This window comes from Solea senegalensis, linkage group LG2, assembly GCF_019176455.1.
Source record: "Solea senegalensis isolate Sse05_10M linkage group LG2, IFAPA_SoseM_1, whole genome shotgun sequence".
Classification (NCBI taxonomy): Eukaryota; Metazoa; Chordata; class Actinopteri; order Pleuronectiformes; family Soleidae; genus Solea; species Solea senegalensis.
The window spans coordinates 17,137,801-17,159,346 of NC_058022.1; the positions used below are offsets into that span (position 1 = coordinate 17,137,801).

At 43.3% G+C, this 21,546-nt stretch overlaps 1 protein-coding gene across 2 annotated transcripts in view; it reads left to right on the forward strand.

The window, feature by feature from the left end:
- The window catches only part of myo16 (myosin XVI), an 82,468-nt gene extending 66,991 nt beyond the window's left edge, over positions 1 to 15,477 (forward strand). For both annotated transcript variants that reach the window (XM_044016253.1, XM_044016244.1), the window contains exons 28-35: positions 954 to 1,056; positions 1,780 to 1,876; positions 1,979 to 2,255; positions 3,563 to 3,942; positions 4,056 to 5,300; positions 7,934 to 8,086; positions 8,800 to 8,885; positions 15,217 to 15,477. In XM_044016253.1, coding sequence (XP_043872188.1) covers positions 954 to 1,056; positions 1,780 to 1,876; positions 1,979 to 2,255; positions 3,563 to 3,942; positions 4,056 to 5,300; positions 7,934 to 8,086; positions 8,800 to 8,885; positions 15,217 to 15,390 — 2,515 coding nt within the window. In that variant the 3' untranslated portion in view covers positions 15,391 to 15,477. The remainder of the gene's footprint in view (positions 1 to 953; positions 1,057 to 1,779; positions 1,877 to 1,978; positions 2,256 to 3,562; positions 3,943 to 4,055; positions 5,301 to 7,933; positions 8,087 to 8,799; positions 8,886 to 15,216) is intronic.
- Positions 15,478 to 21,546: the final 6,069 nt, after the last annotated feature.

Consider the following 21,546-nt stretch of genomic DNA (forward strand, 5'->3'; position numbering starts at 1 on the left):
TTCCAAAGTGCTTGTCTGACCATTAGGGAACAATGTAAAGTTCAGCGTCTTGTCGGAGGATACTTATTGTCCCTAACACTTGATGTGGAAAGTAAAAGCTGTGGATCAACAAGTCTACTACTTTATTCGCCATGTATTTGTATTAGTCCATCGTTGCCCCAGCATAAAATAATGATTTTAAATTGTAACTTGCATTAGTTCTACGTTTTCTTGTGTTAGTGAAGTTTTGTCAGTGATGTTTTCATCTGGTTCTGATGCTCTGTAGACAATGGGGAAGGAATTTGTCAGCCTGTTATCCATCACAGGTGGTAATGCTCTAGTCAAAGCTGCACAGTGACACACAGGATTACCAGAGCCAGAGTGACAATGTGGACCAGAGCAAATGGATGATTTGAGGTCCTATTTGCTGCCACTTACACAATTTTTATTAGACCATATTTGCAATAGAGACCAGGATATTTCATAAATTGATTAAGTTCTTAATGTCTAAGTTCAATTATATTAACACTTACACACTTTGTAGTGGTGCAGTCTGTTTGAAGCAGGAGAAAGTCATTGCTAAGCCATTTCTTAAGCTGTTTTCTGTCACAGTACTAATCCACTCATGGCTACATATTCAGAATTCAGACGATATATACAAATGTCTTCAGTTCGATAGACACACATTTGTACCTCTATACTTTCTATTTGTGAATTCAGTATCCACGTAGCTCACTTTGCTTTTGTCCCCCCTCCAATCCAAGCACAAACAAACCCCTGTCTCCATCCAGCTGACCGTTCATGGCAACCGTTGCCTAGGGCAACTCCAATAGGAACAGATGCTGTTCTGGCTGCTCTGCTGTATGACCCCCGCTGACCTTTGAACCCATTGTTTCTGAATAGAGCGGTGTCGCCTTGTCTCGTCTAAATTGTTTCCATTTGGTGCTGCAGCTCTAATGTTCTCTGTGTTTCAGATATAAAGACCTTGTGGTCCCAACCTTGGGGGACAAGAAAAAATTGTCACCAGAGGAGAAATGCCGCTCAGTTCTGCAGCAGTCCAAACTCCAGGGATGGCAGGTAGATGTGTGTGTGTGTGTCTGTCTATGTGTCTTTTTCGGCCTCCCATCAATGACAAAAGATTTGCCAAATTACTTAATCCCTGACCCTCCATTTGAAAGATCCCATGGAATCCTTGACAGCCCATTCCAGCTGTCCCACCTCATCATAATTCTTTCCACGCAAACACGCACACAGAGCAGCATGGATCCCTCCACACCCCCCCTCTCTGTCTTGTCTGCCAGACTGCTGTTGTGTCTGAGTGTGCGACCCTCCAGGTCACATCAGCTGCTGCCTTGCACACGCATAGACTCTCTTCTACAATGCCCTAAAGCCACCTTTTAATACAGCTCTCCTCTACACACACCCACACACACACATGTCACTCCAACAAGTAACATGTGTTGGAATGAATAGTGTCTGTCTGTGGAAGTATGTCACCCCCACAGTGCTGTGCATCTGGTGTAGAGTGACCTCTGTCGTTCCCCAAAGTCCCCCTAAGTTCAGGAAGTGAATGTGGTGTTTACATACAAACCCACACCCTGCCCAAACTCTACACCCAGCAATTGCCCCCATTGCTTCTCTTCCATGTCGCACATTTTTCTGAGAGCTTTTCCTACAGAAAGCAGTCTCACAGGGTCTGCTGGCCACTCCCAGAGGCAGATGATGAAGGCAACATTGTGTGTTACAGTACTTTTGTGTAAATATTTGACTAATTACTTCATCATACCATTGTGTGTGTAGATGGGCAGTAGTAAAGTGTTCCTGAGGTACTGGCAGGCAGACCAGCTCAACGACCGCTGCTACCAGCTTCATAAAAAGATCATCACCTGCCAGAGAGGTAATTATACCAAAATATGTTTGTTTTTGTTTTTTTAATAACCCGCTTTCCTTCTCTGACATCCTTGTCTGCCTCTGTCTTGATCTATCCATCGCATCTCAGTGGTGCGCGGCTGGCTGGCCAGACAGCGGGTTTATCGCAGGCTATCATCGCAGCAAAAAGAGGAGTGCAGTGTGCAACATTTCCTGCAGGGGGCAGAGGACATGGGGCTACGGACCTATGACCAGTTGGTCATCCAAAATGCATCCGATATTGCACGAGAGAGCGACCGATTGCGCTGCCATGGCAGCAACTACAATCGAAACACTCTCAGCAGCAGCCCGCCACTTGGTGAGAGGCCTGAGCCAGTGGGTAAAGAGGAGGATCAGCCTGTCAGGAGGTAAATTAGCTGTAAACACCTTCATAGCTCACATGCCTTCATGCAGATATGCAAACGAAGATGTCTGGATAGAATATTCAACTTATAGAGACGTTAAATAAATACATTATAGATATTAATATTAGCCTGGTCCATACTTGTATTCAGATTACTTTCAACCCTAATTTCATGAAAATCATTTCAGTAGTTTTTGAGTAATCCTGCTAAAAGACAGACAGACAAACAAGCAAAAATATATAAATAATTGTGATTACATTATTGATGGTAGCGTTATGTAGCCTGCAAGTAATCAATCTGTAGTTCCTGTCATTCACAGGATTTATGACTGCGTGAAATAAACCTTTGCCAGTATATATTGCATATATACTGCATGTTGTGTGGTGTCCCTGTGCCGTGTAGGCTTTTAATTGTAAGTTTCATGATGGGTAGTTGGATAACAATCGGCGTTATCAGATTGTATTAGTATTGTGTTTCACCTATGGAAAGCTATCCTTATCGCCACCTTACCTCGTTCTTATATAACAAGCGTGGGGGAAATGGAACCGCAGTGGAGGATTGGGTTAGACGGGAAACAAAACAGGTAGCAAGCAGCTCTTTAGATAAGGTGCTAAATAAATTAAATCACTTTCCTGTTTTTTGAAAAAAAAAAATAAAAATTTGGCATCGTTTACCTTACTACCTAAAATGTAGTTTTATTGATTTCCGCACTAATGAACCTGGAAATATGTACATGTGATATATTGTCCTTGTGATACGTAAATGCAACATCTGCTGCTAGGACAGCATATAGGTTTGCTGGCAGGACTCTAACTAGAGCAAGAGTGTCAGTGGGCAGACAAGGAGAGGTGTCATAGTTGCTTATATATAGAGGGGATTAAATTGCACATAAACATTTTCTGCACAAATCTGCATAAATGCACAGAGTTGTTCAAACTCAGCACATTTTTCAGCAAGATTTTAAAATCCCCCCTCCCCCATCATCTGCACACATGGCTGGTCAATCCCCACAACACCCCTTTGCAATCATGGAACCAACAGATGGCACACTCAGATTAGTGGAGGAAATATCAAACTGGATATGTTGTCAAATTACTGCCAAGAGATTACATTTGAAGCATAATCCCTTTGGTCTTTATCCCCCAATTGGCCTCCTTAGCTCACTTTGAGTTTGACTATACTAATGATATTAATCAGAGAAATAATTGCATGCAAAATGGTTCCCTCAGCTTTGTCTAAGATATGAAATAGTTTATGGTCAAACACAACAAAATAACCCTCATTATTGTAATCTTTGTACCCATTTGTAGGGTTGTGGAGAAAAGTGGGAAAGTCCATGAGGGCCTCAGTGGGGGCAGTCGAGTTATTCGCCACTATCGGTCCAGCTCAGTACCTATTCCCATCGTCATGGAGACAATGGCCTATTCCTCGGCCAGTCCACCCGTCAAACCAGCGTTTCAACAGGTAGCTCATACCAGTGAGGATGGCGCAGGCGGGGGAAGTCTTTCATCTCCTCGGAAGCAACCTCCCCCCAAACCTAAGCGGGACCCCAACACCCGCCTGAGTGCATCTTATGAAGCAGTTAGTGCTGGATTGGTGATGGCAACTAAAGAGAGCCCCACTCCAGAGGGCCACGGTTCACCAGCTGGAAGTCCCCCCAAGTCCCAGCTGTCCCCCACAGACCCTGCAGGTACGTCTCATCTACTGGTCTTCAGAGGAAATAACAGATGGTGTTTTTTATTGATTCAGTGCTTTTGCTTTTGCTTTCTCTCTATTTATTTGTTGTGTTTCAAATTTCCTCAGCTTTGTCCAAGCCCCGCCCCCATAGTGATGACTACACCACCATGAGGAAGGTTCCACCCCCCAAACCAAAGCGCAGTCCCAACACTAAACTGACAGGCTCCTATGAGGAGATCAATGCTGTTGCCCCCCACCTCAATCAGCTGCGTTCTGCTGATGTAAAGCTGGCTTTGTTTTCCCGTGCAGGGGGATTTGGAGGGTTTGGTGGTTTGATGCAGAGAGCATCCTCCATTGACACTCCACAAGGGGTAGCATTGAGCCTGTACCAGGGTCATGACGACGAGGATGTGTATATAGAGATGTTGGGCTCCCAGCCACGGGCTCGGAGCCTCCAGGAACCACCTGATAGTCCAGAATTAGCTGCTGATTCAGAAGCTGTCTATGAGGAGATGAAATATTTCCCCTCTGAAGATGGTGGACCTCCTGCCTCTGTGGTTACCAAGGCAGCAAAACTGGAGGCTTTAGGCTTGAGCTTGGTAGGATTAGGCTCCTCTCCTCCACAGAATGGAGAGACCAAACGGTTTGCAGCAGGGGTTTGTGCTTCCATGGACATCGCTCATTCACAGAGTACTATATCCACCAGCAGGGCTCCTAAAGCTCAGCATGGCAAAGATGGCAGCTGTGACATCCCTGCTCCCTTTCCCAACTTGCTCCCTCATCGCCCACCTCTCCTGGTGTTTCCTCCTTCCCCTGTCACCTGCTCGCCTGCTTCAGATGAGTCACCCCTCACTCCTCTAGAGGTTAAAAAGCTGCCAGTGTTTGAGACGAACCTGAACTACGCTACTGGCCCAGACAGCCCCCTGTCCCCACAGTATGCCCGCCAGAGGGCTGACTCCTCCCCTAGCCTCACTGTCCTTATGCCAGAGAAGAAGTCTACACCTCCACTCACCCCTCCACCTCCGCCTCCTCCTCCCAGCGCCCCACCTCCTCCCTACAGACCTCCCTCCCACTTCCCTTTCCCACCTGAAGCCAGCTTCCTGGCTCTGACACGAGCAGCATCTGTCACAGGGAGCTCGGACGCACAAAGGGCAAGTGGGGAACCACTGGGGAAACCACCTCCTTACTCCCCAGTGAAGATGTCTCGCCCTGAGCCTCGAAGAGCGCACTCATGCTCCTCCTCTCCCCTGCTATTCAACCCAGCCAATGGCAGACCACTGACCAGCCCCCTGGATGAACTCAACACTCTGTTCAGCTCTGGACGCAGCCTGTTAAGGAAGTCCACATCTGGCCGGAAGATGAGAGATGGAGGTCTGTCAGTAATGCTCATACATGCATACATACATACTCATTCACTCAGTTACACACAACCATAACACTTGCAAAGAGAGATTTGATGTGAATTTGGCGAGGAGTTCATGGGTTCATTTTATTTCATCTACTGCAATGTCTTTACGACCAAAGTCTCTGTCGGGACATGATTTATTGGGCACTGGGTGATTACTTTCTGTACCACATGAGTGGTGTAGGGCTGTACTGTAGGTAAGTAATAAACCCTTGTTTGTCTGTGCGGCTCCGTGACACACAAGCTATCACATGACCTTAAATGTACCAGCATCCAAAAGCCTTCATCCATAAATCCTCTTCCGCTCGTCGGGAAACGCCTCACATTAATGCAGGCGCTGTAACCAGCTACCCTCTTTGGTCCACTGGTGGCAGCCCATTCGTTACAGCCTCCTGTGCTGTGCCCTTTGGTTGCTGCAGCTACCTTCTAGCATGTTAGCAAATGAGCAAGCAGGTGAAGCCTACTTAGCATCACACTGCACTCTAAGTACGACCCGGCTGTGTTATCGCTCTGTGCAAAACATGCCAAGCACACACAGACTCTCTGACACTGATGCAAAGGTTGACCTTTTCAAAAGGAGGGCAAGCATATGTCTCATATGATAAATTAAGTTGGTGCCTCTTCGGGTCACAGGGTTCGAACCCTCAAGAAATGACTTACCTGTTGTATTTATGACAGTGAATATCCAACTGAAGTGTTGAAAAAGCAGTGGCCCTTCAGAGAAGGTAGAAACTGTGTTGTTTCGTCTGTTTCCTTGAAGTGTATTAGTTGTGGCTGGGTTAATAATACATGAGCAGCAGCATGATGAGGACGGGCATTAAATATTTAATGGCTCACTCATGTTCTGCAGAAGGGAGTGTGACTGGCCTGTAGCGGCGAACAGGACATCCTGGACAATTATCTAGTAGACAAGTTAGAAAAATTACAAACGAGTGAAAGTGTCAGCTACAGTTGTCAGTAATCAGTCATCTCGGTGGCGTGTTGTTGCTGTGGAGCTGCATAACTCGTATAAGACCCACTTGTGTCATACGTCTATAACTGTAGCAAGTTCAAGGGGCAGGTAGCTGAACTCCTTATAAGCGACTGTGTGAAAGCAAGTGCACATGCTGACGAATTTACCTCACATGACTTCTTGCACTTGACTCTTCTTGTGCACCTGGACCTGCGCAGGAAAAAAAGTGCTGGCGTCATGGAAAGAGTTTGTGTGACAGTGGAACCTGGTGCTTGGGTATTTTGAGTGGGCAAAGCAACAGCGGTCTGCTTAGATCAGAGCGCAGAGGGATGCCGATGGGCTTAACAGGATGGCCCACTTCCGCTCCCCCTCGGTTGTTAAATGACTGAATGTGATACCTGATACTGTGGGAGTGGCCTGGGGTTACAGTTGCTATCCCAGACATCTCTGTGAAGAGCAGCTGCCCCTCCTTCCTCCTCCTTCCCTTTCCTCATCCACAGGGAATGAGAAAACCACAGGAATGCCAGGAGAAGAGGGCAGGTGGTCCTGACAGGGCAGGCTTCAGGAAATCACTGTCATGAGGCATCTCATGCCTCATTGGCATCAGACAAAATTCACTAAATTGAATTGTCCGGCTCTGCCTCGTTATAGCAAATCCAAATAGTCACTGCGCTTCATGCTTTTACAAGCATGCAACCCTCACCAGGACTCTCTGTGTCGCTGTGTCTCTACCTGGCCTTTTGTCCCTCACAAACACACACCTACCCCGCTGGACCTATAGTAGAGTTTGCTATGTTTATATTTAGATATCTTGTGACCATGGGGGGACCAGGAGGCACACATTCTCCATGTGGGACAGCAGCTGACGAATTCCCATTCACACTCCCACACATACTGTATGTACCCATGCACAGTCACTCACTTGTTCAGTGTGGTAGCATGTGAGCCATGAGGTGCAGCAACAGGGCTGAAGCAGGTCATGTGGAGTCACCTTCCCAGCACACAGAGCTAAATGAGTACTTTCTAAAAGGTCGATGAAGGGAAAAGGAAAAAAAAAATGTTAGTTAGTTAAAAGTGTAGTACATAACTTTTCATCATAAACAAATGTCTGTTAGGTTCAAACCAAGACTGTGTTTCTCAGTATAACAGTATTAAGATCATGTGTCTCGGCCGGTGACTTTCACTCACTTGTTTTATTTCAAGACAGATGGAGCAATATTGTGCTAGTAAAGTGAGAAGGCTGCAGTTTGGATTAGAACTGAAAACCGAGGCATCCTGTGCTGGTCCTGTATACTCACAAACACTACCACAGTCAGGTCTGATAGTACTGCTTGACATTTTCAGAACACAGCATATAAATAATATAAATTTTTTTCCAAACAGAAGTAGAATAACAACATATCATGGAGGTAGAATAACAACATATCATAAATAAAAATAACATAACAACCACAAACATCACCATAACAACAAGTTGTGCACTGCAGCTTTAAATTGCAGTATATTGTGTGTCCTTCAATGTTTTAAGGATTTTCTACCACACACACACTCTCATGATACCATGCATGACAGAATCTGATGTCAGGTGTCTACTGTAAATGGAAAGCACTGACATGTATGTTTTCATATTGCTTTTTTTCCACCCAGGATTCAATTCTAATATCAATCTGCCAGGGAGGGAAGAATGTGGCTCTGCTCCGACTTCACCATCTCTGCCGCTACAGGACAAGAACGCCAACAACCACACCCCCCACTGCCCAATTCCCAACCCTGTAGAGAACGGCAACCAGATCTCCAACGGTAACAGCCACCCCTTAGCACATTTTGATTAAAATCACAGTTTTTATGGCGATTACCTTTTTTTTGTCCAAGTTGTTTCTTGATAAATGTGAAGAGCCACATATATTGTGGTGCGATAAATGGTTGAGCCCTTACCAGCTACAGCAGTGTTGACACTGTGTCCTGTTGATACACTATGTGTACAATGTAGAAGAAACTTACACAGTGAATGAATACAGTTTAGTTTTCACCTAAAGCTAAGCTGAAAGGCCACATAGTTCTAAATGAAGATCGCACTGCTGCGGTAATTAATGTCCTCAAAGTCCAACAGGCTAACAGCACAGATTCAGGGTGTGACAATGTCATTTACCAGACTAATCTGCTTACTCTCCTTTTACACTTTAGCTCAGGTCACAACAGAGTCACATCGTGGCGTATGGAATAAAAGGGGTGGAGGGGTTACCAAGAAAAACTATGTATGATTTTGACATATTGTGAGAAATATGTAAGGGGTAACACAGATTTTTCTAAAAGAGAACCAAGTTCTTCAGCTACAGTCAAATAGTAAATGCTTGACGTTGCCAGCCGGTATGTTTTCTTTTACATTTTCCGACCCTGTGCCATATGCCTGTGTGTGAAAAGTGAGGTGTCCTTCAGTCTGTACCTGTCTGTGTGTGGGAGGACTTCCAATGCAATGCCTGTGCTTCATAACGTGCTTTGGATATTGTGTTCAGGGTCACTGGAAGAAGAGAGTCACAGCAAGTCAAACTCCTCCAGCTCCACCTCTTTACACAGACACATGGACAGCCATCATACTCAGGTAAACAAACAACGATAGACACGTGGCGTGTGTCAAAATATTTTTGTGTCTTGTTTTTTCTTTTTAGCGTAGCTTTCATTTCCTGATGTAACACACACGTGAGTGACATGTACACATACACATGCTTACACACTTATATCACCACAAACACAAACTTATATAAGAGTATATGAACAGCACATGTATGTCAGGACTGCATTTTGTTTTGGGTTTCTTGACATTTAGAATGGAGCGGAAAGTGGCCTCCATTGAATAACACGTATCACTCATGACATGTGAGCTTTCTCTGGCTTTGTAGACAGGAGTACAGTTACAGGCTTGAATTTACACACACACACACACACACACATAGGATTGCACATCTGTCTTTTTAAGGACTCTCACTGACGTCCATTCATATAAATGGCCTAAACAAAGCCTTATCCCTAACCTTTTTTATCATTATATGGAATTGATAAAAATAGAAACAGCAATGAATCAGTCAATACGATTTTTGTATGGCACACACTTGCACATACCGTATTAGTACACACAACAAACACATTCACTGCATACAAACAAAGGCTGTAACAAGAAGACGAGTACAGCCATTTTCAAATAGTAGATCCCTTTGCAGAGACAAAAGGCTTCATCAGCTTGATCACACTAACAAGATGGTTGCAGCCTACATGACGTCCACAGGGAGAGCCAGTCATGACTGGCAGAGAGAAAGCCCTTATGACTCGTGTGCTCTCTTTTGATCTGCTTTCTTTTTGAAGTGGAAAAAGATCCACCTCTGCCCATGTGATAAATAGAAAGCGGAATAATACTCCTGATGGCCCACAGCCCTTTAGCCCCTGAAAACACCCTCCATTCACTCTATAAATCCACTCCTCAATAGTTGATGTGCAACCGCGTCTCGTATTTTAGGATGCAGCCATCTCCCCGAGTTTCCACGTGGAAACGAATCGAGATTCATCACAGTGTGCATCAGTCAGTGGTCGAGTTTCACTATCAGTGGTGCATTAAACTCAAGAATCAGCAGAGTACGTAGTGTCCCACTTGGGGAGTGGCTCAGGACACATCATTTGTAAGACGCTGCCACAGGAGATGTGAAGGCACACGGTGTACAAAATGCTCAGGTTGATGAAATGTTGAGCTCCTGCTTCCTCAGCAGGAGTGGGCTCCACTAATGCATCTCTTTGAAGTGTAGTCTATGTGTGTGTGTGTACAAATGAAGCCTGTTCCAGCAAGTGATTTGATATTTAAATTGTTACATTTATTTATTTATTTTGTTTCAGAAAATGTGATATATTTGGCCTTTCTCTTGTGTCTAAGTGTTGTTTTTACTCCCTCCTTTATCTTGCAGAGGGGACATCTCAACTTTTCTCCGTTTGGTGCGGGGGCTGCCCTCTAGAACAGCGAGGTGGGGTGGGGGACAATGAGTGTTTACTGGAAGCCCCGTTGGTATGTAGAGATCTGGTGAGTGTGTGTCATGCCTCGCCGCTCTCCTCCCTTAATGGCAGTGTTTTTCATAGACCCAGTGTGGGATCGTGACAGTCATGATCTTCAAACGACCTCAAACATTTTGAGTAAAGTTTAGAGCAGTTATTGTCCATTTCCAAGTCTTTTTGGGACCTGAAAAGCCATTCCTTTATGTAGACTTGAAACCTGGTTATAAAGATTTGTCATGATTGGATGATGAATTCAAAACAGTCATCCAAAGCATGGGTCTATGGAAGACCTCCAGCTCATGTTCACTGTGCTTGTTGCCCTTTGTCAGAGTCAAGGACAAAGAGGTCGATCATAGAGTCAGTGTCACATATTCACACCCCCTTGTTTCTGAAAATAAAAACTGCAGCTCCTGGGCTCAGACACTCCGCATCACACACTGCCTGCCAAAACTGAAGACTTCCCTGATAACGCTGTAATCAAATTGCTTCTTCTCCTGTGGAAAATATAGAAAATCTATTTGCAGCGTCGCTCTGTGCAGTGCTGTAGGTTACTGGGGAAGAAAATGTCAGCTACTGTATCACGGATCGAGTCAGATCGAATCACGCTGACTTGGTAATGGCTTTATGTTTTCAGGTAATCTGTCCATTATTCCCATTCTTATGAGCACGATACCTCAAGAACACCTCCATATAATCCTTACAAATTTGGCACAAATGTTTACTTAGACTTATCAAAAAAAAACTGCTTATATTTGAGTGACCAACGGTCAAGATCGCAGTGGCGTTACAAAACATCTTTTTGACCTGTTGAACATAAAAATCATCAAGACAATATGCTCATATCATAGGAATATGGACAAATGTGTAATCTGAAAAATGCCAGTCAGCAAGGGAATACATCTGATAGTATTAGCAGATGGTGTTGCATCTTCAAAAGAGCATCCAAAACCAAAAACATGTGGATTTCAAACCTTGAGTCAGTCTGTTCAACAAAGCAGAGCTGCAGTTTTTACAGTTGCTTATTCATCTGTATTTTTCCGTTGCTAAATCCATCACATGGACCATGTTTAGACCTTTCCTCACTCTCTTTTTTCCAGCATCGTTGTTGTCATGGGTGATACATCTAAACAAGATTTAGACAGAGAGTTTTCTCTTGAGCGTTATTCTGAGATACTGTTGCCCTTTGTTTTATTTAGTTTTATCATAGTTACAGTTGAAACGTGGATAGAGATGCTTTCATCTTGGATCCTTGCTTTAGTAATTTGGTATGCTTTTTTTGAACTGGTTCATTAGCATGTGTTCATTCAAGAGAAGAGAGCACATTTGACCCTGAAAACCTTTCAAAAGATTGGAACGTATTATGTTCCAGTCTTCTATAATGCAGCATTAATAGACCTAATTGGATAAATAAAAAAGGAAAGGATGTAGGAAGCAGTGAGAGTGGGGTAATTCAGTTAGAAATTAATGAAGTGGGCTGCTTGAGTTTATTTCTGTAGTTAGTAGTCTCAACTAGTCATATGAGGGATAAAGAGCCAGCTAAATGCACCTATTCATGTTCTCTGTTTACCTCTTCAAAGTCAAAGCATCAGTTGGAGAAACATCATGTCACGTGTCTGCCACAAGTTAGGGAAAAGGAGGACAGGCGGAGAACCTTAGATTCTCTGCATTCATTAAAACATACACATAAAGGAGTAAAAATGCCATGCTACTTTCTCTGAAATCCCTTTTCCCATCCGGTGAAATTTCCAGGAAAGAACTCCCAAGTAAGCTATCAGTGACCACAGACATCTCTCTCTCTCTCTATCTCCACAATTCTTCTTTTTGTCCCCCTGGACTCACGCTCCTCTGTGATTCAACAACAAGAGCAAGAACAAGAATTCTAGAAATGCAACTTTTTTAGTAACTGTTTTCATACAGGTTCTTCCTGTGTGGTTGTGCAAATGATGGCATCTGTTGCACTTAGATGATGAGAGGAAACAAACGCTTTGTAATTACCTTGTAATGTATACAGTTGTAGGTGCATACACAGTAGCTTGTATTGGTCTTTTGCAGTTGAATTGTGTGTGTGTGCATTTTTATGTCGAGAGGACATAGTTGCACCCTGTGACCTTAGGGAGCCCAGTCTGTGAGTGACAGTTTGGAATGACCACTAGTCATCCCACATTATCATATGATTACCATAACATTACTTACCCATTAACATGCACATTTGAATCTGGATTGATTCTCAGCCCCTTGCACACAATTTGAGAAGTAGGAGGTTGTTCAATGGAGGAAGGCGGGGTGAGTATCCTCAGTCAGGTTTAAGCTACTTTGTGAAAATGAGTGCAGCAGTTTTACTGCATTTAAAATAACTCATATCAGTTTTGATTGATGAGATAGATGATAGTCTGTCTGCATTTATTTGGGGGAGTGTTGTCAGAACCAATGAGACAGAAGAATAACAACCACAAGTTTCCGTCAACAACAACCAAATCCTGAAAACAATCATCTGGGAGTAGACAACTGCACATATGTGATTGGCAATACCTTGTCAGTAAAGTAATCCCATTCTAAAGAAGAATGAGGCTTTTGTGGCTCTGTCGACTGAACCCAAGTTGTGATATTTTTGTACAGAGATTGTCATTTTTCTTTTTAAAAAAATATAATTGTCTGTCTGTGTGTGTGTGGGTGTAAAGTCATGTACTGCAGAAGGACATGGTGTTTCCACTGTTCCAGTAGCCGGTGTTCCTGGCTGGCGCCAGTGCAGAGAATAGCCTGGCAGGGAGGTGTAAATTATGGATTAGGTTGTTGACTATTGTGCTTGTGCAAGCAGTCAATCTGTGCATGTGAAGTCAATGTACAAAATGCATGGAAATGTTACATTATACTGTATTTACTGTTGATTTAGGTCACTGCTACTATTCCATTAAATATTAAAAGGGCAGGATGGGGCAGAGCCACAACATTAGACGTGGTATTTTCTGTATGTGTATGTTCAGCAGTTTTCTTTCCTGTTACAGTTCCTATTGTAAGACCAAAACAGGAAGGAAATTATCCAACTAACAAATATGTATAGAATCAGAAGTCTGATATATTTGACCTTTCTGTGCCACAGCACCCCATTGTTACAAAAGTTTGCAAACATTTAAAACACATTAATAGTCCGCACACAGTTACATAGGATGATGTGGTCCATATTTACTGTACGATCGATATGTAGTTCATTATCACTCCCATATTGTCCTGGCACATATTCTTCACAGATTACATTGATTATTAATCAATAACCATATTATCCCCAACTATTTTGATAATCAGTTTGAATGTTTTGAATCTTGTTTTTCTGCCTAAATGTGCATATTGTCTGGTTTCTTTGCTCCATTTAACAAAGAAAATCATTAAAAATGAATCATTGTAATGTGTGGAAAAAAAACAACACATTTGAGAACATCAAACACCGATCAACATTTTTCAACATTTCCTGACATTTTATGGACCCATTCCAGTAATCGAGAGATTGATTGATTATTTGCTACAGCCCTGATCTGTAACTATATATATATATATACTGTATATAGTATTGTCAAGCCATTTTTCATGGTTAACAACCTCAGTGGGCTCATTAGAGCTGAGTGTCACAGACAGGTTAAGTCAGAAAACACAGAGACACCGAGTCACAATTTTTCATTTTGCTGTTTTCATGGGATTTGTTGACAGTAGGTAACATATGGTTCACATATGGTAAGATATTGCCAGTCCTGTCCTTTAAATCTCATCTGTGAGCATGAAGGAAGAGTTTTTTTTTTTCTCTCAGCAGGCCATCAGCTGCCACCATTATGATCTCCAGTTCCTAATCCGATCTTGATCATCAGGGCCCCATCCTGTCGCTGGTATTACTGACTGAGGGAGATTGGAATTTCTTTCTGATTGATTTACGAGGGTATTGACTGGCAAATGATTGATCATGTGCTCTATACAGACCATTGTGTGTGTGTGTGTGTGTGCTCTTGTGAATTTGACCCGAGTGTCTTTGAGAAAGCAGGAGAGCCACTCAGAGGTGCTCACTGCTTAGGGTTCCCACTGTAATTCACAAGATCTCCTTCCTGCTGATGTGCATTCTGTGGGCTCCAGAGATAGAATATGGAAATGAGGTGCAGTTACAGCTGTCAGTCAAAGACGGACCCCGCCACCCAAATGCTTCCTGTTGTATCTATGGTCTCATGAGACGGGTCCTCGCCAGCCCCAGATTCATCTCCGTGTTGTTCATTAGAATGATTCATGAGAAAAACTGACCCGCTCTAAGGAGAGAAATTCATCCCACTGATCACTGGCTCTTTCACGATGATGGATCAGACAGAAATGTCATGTTCTTCTTCTTCAGTCGGTGGTAATCTCTAATGGAGCGAAGATTAGAAGGTGATACTTTAAGTTCACAGTGTCAGAAAGATAAGAACAAAGTTTTTGTTGTTGATTTGTTTAACCACTGTTTGTCATTCATACTCTCTTACTCGCTCCCGCCACAGCTTGGTCATTTTAGCTTTTTGTCATCTGCTTCCCTGCACATTCACAAACTTGTCCTTTCTAGGGCTGGGTATTGATTAAAGATGTTTGAAGGATTGTTATCAGGAATTTGATACCAATTCCAGAGCAATATTTTCCAGAGCCAATCATGAGCATTGTTAGATCTCAGAGTATTGGCTCACTGATGCTGATGAGATTAACCCTAGTTAACAAAATGTGATATCGAATGACAACACCTTTGGTGGCACAGAGAGAGTTCAGTACCCAGCCCAAAGTTCAGTCGATACCACAAAAGTAGTGAAGCTCGATACCCAGCCCTTGTGTCCCTATTCAGCGTGTGATTTGAATGTAAACACACTCTAATCTCCTCTCTCCGTCCCCCTCCTCCTCTTCAGGTGTTCCAGCGGTTACGTCTCTCCAATGGGAATGAAAGTGCCACCCTGGCAGAGATTCTGCGGTGGCGGCGTGCGCAGTGTGAGGGGCGGGGTGAGTGGAAGCACCGCCCACCACCACAATCTCCACCCTTGCCCCCCACACTGCTCTGGACCAACAGGAAAGCCTCTCCATAACAGAGGCCGTGTGAAGCAGTCACATGTATTGACCCCGGATTTACTCTCTCTCTTCAGCCAATACTCGCACGTGCTCTTTACACTTTTTCGGGACCAGTTAGTAGCCCTCAGGGGCTGAGCTAAAACTCCAAAGCCCCAAAGCGTGAGCTGAGTCCCTGGGCTGAACGTCCTGCCTCTCTGCTCGACCTCGACTGTGGAAAAATGCCCCCGACTTTTATCATAGAAGCGCAGCACTGTGTGACACTGACGGGTGTTATCAATGAATCACACAGAGATTCACAGGGAGATTGGGGTTTATTTTGTGATCAAGATCAAATATTTTACTAACGAAAATAACGCAGATGATGTTATTATTTATCTCAGGTCTTATGAGATAAAAAAAGTCTATGATGTCCACTGATGGATTAAAGAGCAGCATTTCCATGGCAGTCAGATATAAAACGGCCCTTTTGGTTTGTCTGTGTCTGAGTGGACCATGATGCACTGCTGCACAGGAAGGATCTCCACCCCCTAAAAACATGGTGCTGATTTTACGTGGCATGCTGTCCTGTGATGTTCTCATGAGTGCTTGTGGGTGTGTGTGTGTGCACGGTGAGTCTCAGACCTCTCTGAAGTTTACAAGTCCACTGATGCTGTCAGACACTGTCAGTGTTCAGCACCAGAGCACATGATGAGAAATGGGACCTTTTTCAGGTACACAGCCTCACTTAGCCTATCATGTATGGGCTCTAAGTGCTACTACAGCCCTGGCCATGTGCAACCAGGGGTCAGGGTAACCTCAGTACTATCCCAAGGTGCACTTCTTCTCCCCACTGTTACCACCAGCCTTCGAGGAACAACCCCCTCCGGCCAAAATGCAAACTACTGCACTTACCTTACTACGAGAAGGCAATCCAACACAACAACCTACTTTGGTTCAAAGGATAAAGCTAAAACAACAAAAACAAAAGCCGCAAGGTATACGGTTCATGTTGCGAACATGACACTCTGTGCCAAAGTGACACATCTTATGAAATATATGTCTGAAATAACAAGTATAGTTGTAAAATCCAGTCGTCCTCAAACACTCATATGTACAGAATGACCAAATCAAAGCTGTTCGGTGGTTAAAAGGATCTAAAGAAAATGAAAAAAAGAAAAAGAGGGGACAAAAAAAACCAAAACAGTCCACTCTAGAAAGTAGAATCTTAATAACTCTTAATGTGTCTCATCAACGTCTGAACAACATCAGAACGGCCATGTGTTCGGTGTTGCTCAGGAGACTGTGCAGAGCTCAGGAACTCACGCGCAGATGAACTCAATTATTGTACAGAGTCCCCCATCTTTGGTGAGTCCTCACCTCCGTGTCCTCTGTTCACCTCCTTTCCACACTTGACCCCAACAAACTGACCCCTCATTTTTGACCTTCCTAATGGATTAAACCGGCTCTACGGGTGTTTCCATGGTAACTGCTATGTAAATGGTGACAATGTTGTAGCTTTTACTATGACGGAAAAAGCACAGTTTGAATTGAAAGACATGGGAAAGGTGAGATCACGGCGTCTAGAATGGTGAGATGCCAGAATGTCATGGGTTCGATGCAATGACTACAGTGACTAAGGTAAAGAGAAGAGGTTTATTTTAAAATGTGAATATCTTGGGGTTTTTTTTCTGAATGATTGTCTATGGCTATGAAATTCTTTATACTATTATATTTAATATTATTTCTTCCCCCTGCCCTTGAGCCTGTTGTTCTGTTCCCTTAATGCAGGGCAGATGTTTTCATATGGATGTTTTATTGCACAGTATTTTGCGTGTTTTATCGTGTTGACTTCTGTAATGGGCTGGGCATGGCTCAACAAGGTGTTTGATAACTTGGCGATCGGTCTGAATTGATAGAGCCACGAAGTATCAATAGCTCTAATGGATTTCTCATTCCCACTGATCACCCGCAATGTGTCTGATCGATTTCAGCCTTACAAATTAGCAGCGCCTTCACCGGATCAATGTCCGCTGCTGTCGATGAGTTTGAAGGTGCACAGATATTCAAGAGGAGTTAGAGGCCACTGATATTTCAGCTGAGCTGCATTTTCGAGACTGACTGGCTAAATGTATGGATGCTTTTTTTTTTCCCCCCACTGCCTGTGCATATCAATAAAACCCTTGCGTATCTTATTACTGGAACATGCGCCTGTATCCTAAGAGTGTACCTGACTGCTTAATGTGATTACAACGTCTTTACAACTTATGTATGCACTTCATTTTTAATTAATGCAAGACTATGATGGTAAGGGATTGATTTGCTTCATGCGTCACACGTCGGTGGCTGTTTGCTGCATTTTCGTTATGGTGCCATTCGGCTCATTCACACAAGTATTTATTCCTGTGATCAAACAAAAGAGACAAAAACCCGGAGCAAGTACGTCAACACTGATGTCAGTGAAGGAGCCTCATGTCATTGTGATCAGGGTTTTGGTTAGACATGTGCATAGTATGTTATATGGGTCAGATGGGTCCATATTTCAAATATTCACTGTATTGTATTTTGCTATTCAAGTGTAGCTGCTGTGCTTCCACGTTTAAAGACTGCTAGATTTGTGAGGAGCTGATGATCGACATTGTGTGAAACCCTTTTAAAACAGCGGGAATGTTACAACCGTTCGTTTCTGTTTAAAAGTTACACGCCACAGCTTTAAAGCACATCATCGCTCTCCACTGTGCAGGGCCTCACGTCTGTCCCCATAATGTGCTCATGCTGAGATGGCTCTCTAATGTGAAAAGCCATTTCCAACTGCACTGTGAATCAATTCACTGTTCCCTTTGTGGCATCTGACCACTTATCATCCACTTTTAACTGGGGCTCCAATGCACACATAGGCTCTATCATATACACTCCCTGATGACCCAGGTCAGACTATCATAAGCATATCAAACCCCGGCAGCCACATGACTGCCGGTCATCGTTGTTCGTCAGGAATCCTCTGCTCTGAGATCAGCTCTCTGGTGCTACAGTCAGTGCAGAAAGACCATCCTGTTGTCCCCAGTCCATGTATAGTTGTCCAGAGAGAGAGAGAGAGAATATTTTAGCACCTAAACGGGGGCATCTCACTGCCTTTCATAGTGTTTTTGTTTTTGTTTTTTAAATTGTAATCTTTCTTTTGTACATGGCATACGTACGTTTTAAACTGCATACATACCGTACGTGTTTGTGGAAATAAAAAGATCGTATGTGATATTTCATAATTATTATGTTCCCAATGTTTTATAAGTACTGTACCTGTACAGCAATAAAGCACAATTGTGTCGATGCCAGTCGTTCATGGTTGTGTGAGTGTGTGCGAGAGAGAGAGAGAGAGAGCAAGAAAGGTAACGCTTACCAATGACAGGGCTAAAAATAAAAAAACATTGTGGGTTTGGAGACTTGGTACACGTAATCAAGCATTTTATGATCTAATGGGTCAAGGTGACCTAACTGCGCCGTATTATGAAGTTATAAAGTGTAATCTTTATCAATTTTTAACCTTAAAGGATATTTATGACAATTTTGCCATTCAAAGTCTGTTTGCAAAATCATCTGCACATCATCCTTTTTTTTTTTATTTGCTCCACAGGAGTGCTTTAAGTGGTGTTCTTTAATAAGTCATTTTGTGCGCACAAGATTGTAAAATGAAACTGCATGGGCACATGCTACTAGAGGCTGGTTAAAACTTGGTTCTGTTTCTATTTTAGCTGAGTTGTAAAATCTCTGCCAGGTCCAATATAATGTCTGTGTGGTGACATATCCCAGGAGAGGAGGCTGCCCTTCCAGGTATTTTAACCTGCGGTGGTTTCTGTTTAGAATCAGGTCAAGACAAGCACCAGTTATGTCAGCGGAGCAACTGAACTGTGTCTTCCCACATAAATAATCCACAATAGTAACCTACAAGAATCCTCAGAGTGTGGGAAAGTGCTGATTCATGCACTGCCAGGTGTGTGTGGAGTGTGTAGTCCAGGATCAACAACAGAGAGGGGGGAGATACTGTATATACAGCTGGAAAGGAAAGTGGTTCAGTCTTCACATTGTTGTAACTGAATATTGTTCTTTTCAAGCAAAAGCTAAGAATACTGGCATAGTAGTAGTTTGATTTTGTTTGTGCAGTAGAGTACATACTTTTAATCACACAGATAAACCTCACGTCTTACGACTGTAACGTTCAAATAATTGTGTTTTTAAATGATTTCATTAACAAAAAACAATCATCTTGACTCTTCTTTGTTTACAAAGCCACAGCGTCTGGAGAAGCTTCAGCAAAAATGAGCGGTGCCAGTGCTGGTTTCAAGTTGTCAGCATTCAATGGGCGCGGAGATTGAGCAATGTATCACAGAACTTGACCCGTATAATTCCCTAGTGGCCAGAGAGGACATTATTCCAGACCTGCAGTATTCCAACATCTTCAACCTTATTGACAAACGTTCCCTCGTTCTGCTCCAGAGAATGCTGACGAAGCATGTCAAATAAATAAGCTATTAAAGCTGGTCAGAGATTAACTCCTGGTATGAAGTGATCACTACACAAGTGGAATCTGTTGAATCTGACTTGTGTGACACTGTGTTTCATGGCAGTGATCCACTCCCACGGTCTCTTTGCATCTTTGGTGCTCCTGTCAAATGCTCTCCTGTATCCTTGGTTCTGTCAACAGTTATCTTTTTATTAATGAAGCTGACATATGTACTGTATGTATGGATTTGAACAGCACGCGGCTTCCTGCCAAAATGGCGTTGTTTTGATTGTTTAATCTGTAGGGGGACAGGTGCCAGTCCATCACAGGGACACATATGGCCCACTATGGTCCACTATGGTCACAGCTCGCCTCACCTCACCTCACCACGGCACTGCACGGCATGGTTTAGGTTGGTTTTCCACGACAAAAATAGTAGCTACTCAACGTGGGCGGAGTCATCACTGCACGGCTGCATGAAACCACAGTGACTTTGTTTTACTAGTGACTTGACTTACAGTTGTTTGCAGTGTAACTGTAATGAATGAAAATCCGTTTAATTAACTGATTCTCAGTTAATTAAACGGATTTTTGTTCAGTACTGCCTCCATGGCCCGGAGCACAGTCACCGTCTGACACAGTCACTGGACTGAAATACAACAGCAGGGTTTGTGATGCCACTCGCAGTCAGCAGTGCTGTTGCTTGAAAAAACTCCTCTGTTAAATATTGAGATTTTAGACATTTCCCTGGTAACTGTTGGAGATTAACCCACGTTTTTAGGATTGTTAAGTCTTTTTAACTGATCGACAGTTCGGCATTGTTCGGCTTGATCGGGCGTCTCTTCCTGTGACGACACTCTGACCAATCAGTGGCCGTGCATAGAATCGCCTCATCTCGCTTGGATCCTCGCCAGAGCAGGTATTAAAAAAAGTACCTGTTACCAAGTGCTATGCTCGTTAACAACCATCCACTCTCACACTCACACCTACAGTCAATTTAGAGTGTCCAATTTACCTACTGAATCATTAAAACAGTTCAACTGGTCTGACTCAGTTAAAACTGCTTTTCAGCAGCACATAAAAACGAATACAATACAGGATAAAAAACCCAAAAACAAACAATCAGCAAGAATAAAGCAATAAAACGGCGCATCGCGCCAGTGATTAAAGATATGATCCTCTGACTTATAGCGTTTTTATGACTGTTTGAAGTCTGAAACAGAAGTAGTTGCTCTAATCTACGCGGCTGTCGTCATTACATTTATATCTTGTTGATTTAGGCAGAAAGCTGAGCGACTCAGTTTTGCAGTTTGCTAAAAATAAAAAGGGATCAGAAGGTTGTTGTTCAGGTCACCGTGGAGAGCAGGGCTGTTTCCTAATTTATCCCCAGCACTAAAAGAGGCCATTTTGTCATCTATTCCAGGTTGGAAAGGTCCACCTCTACACAGCAAGAGGGAGTAAATGGCCACGAGGTAATTTGGACCAAACCGCCCCCTGATGCTAAACCAATAAGCCCTTAATCAAACACACAGTGCCTTCTTTTCACTCTTCCATCTGGGGCACTGAATGTGGTCACCTTTGCAATATATCTTCTGTTTCTCCTGATTCTCTTTGGTGTTCATCACCTTTGTCGTCATTTATGAGGTCTCTGAGGGCTGGACCTCAGTCTTTTTTTTCTCTGAGATCAAGGCTATATTAT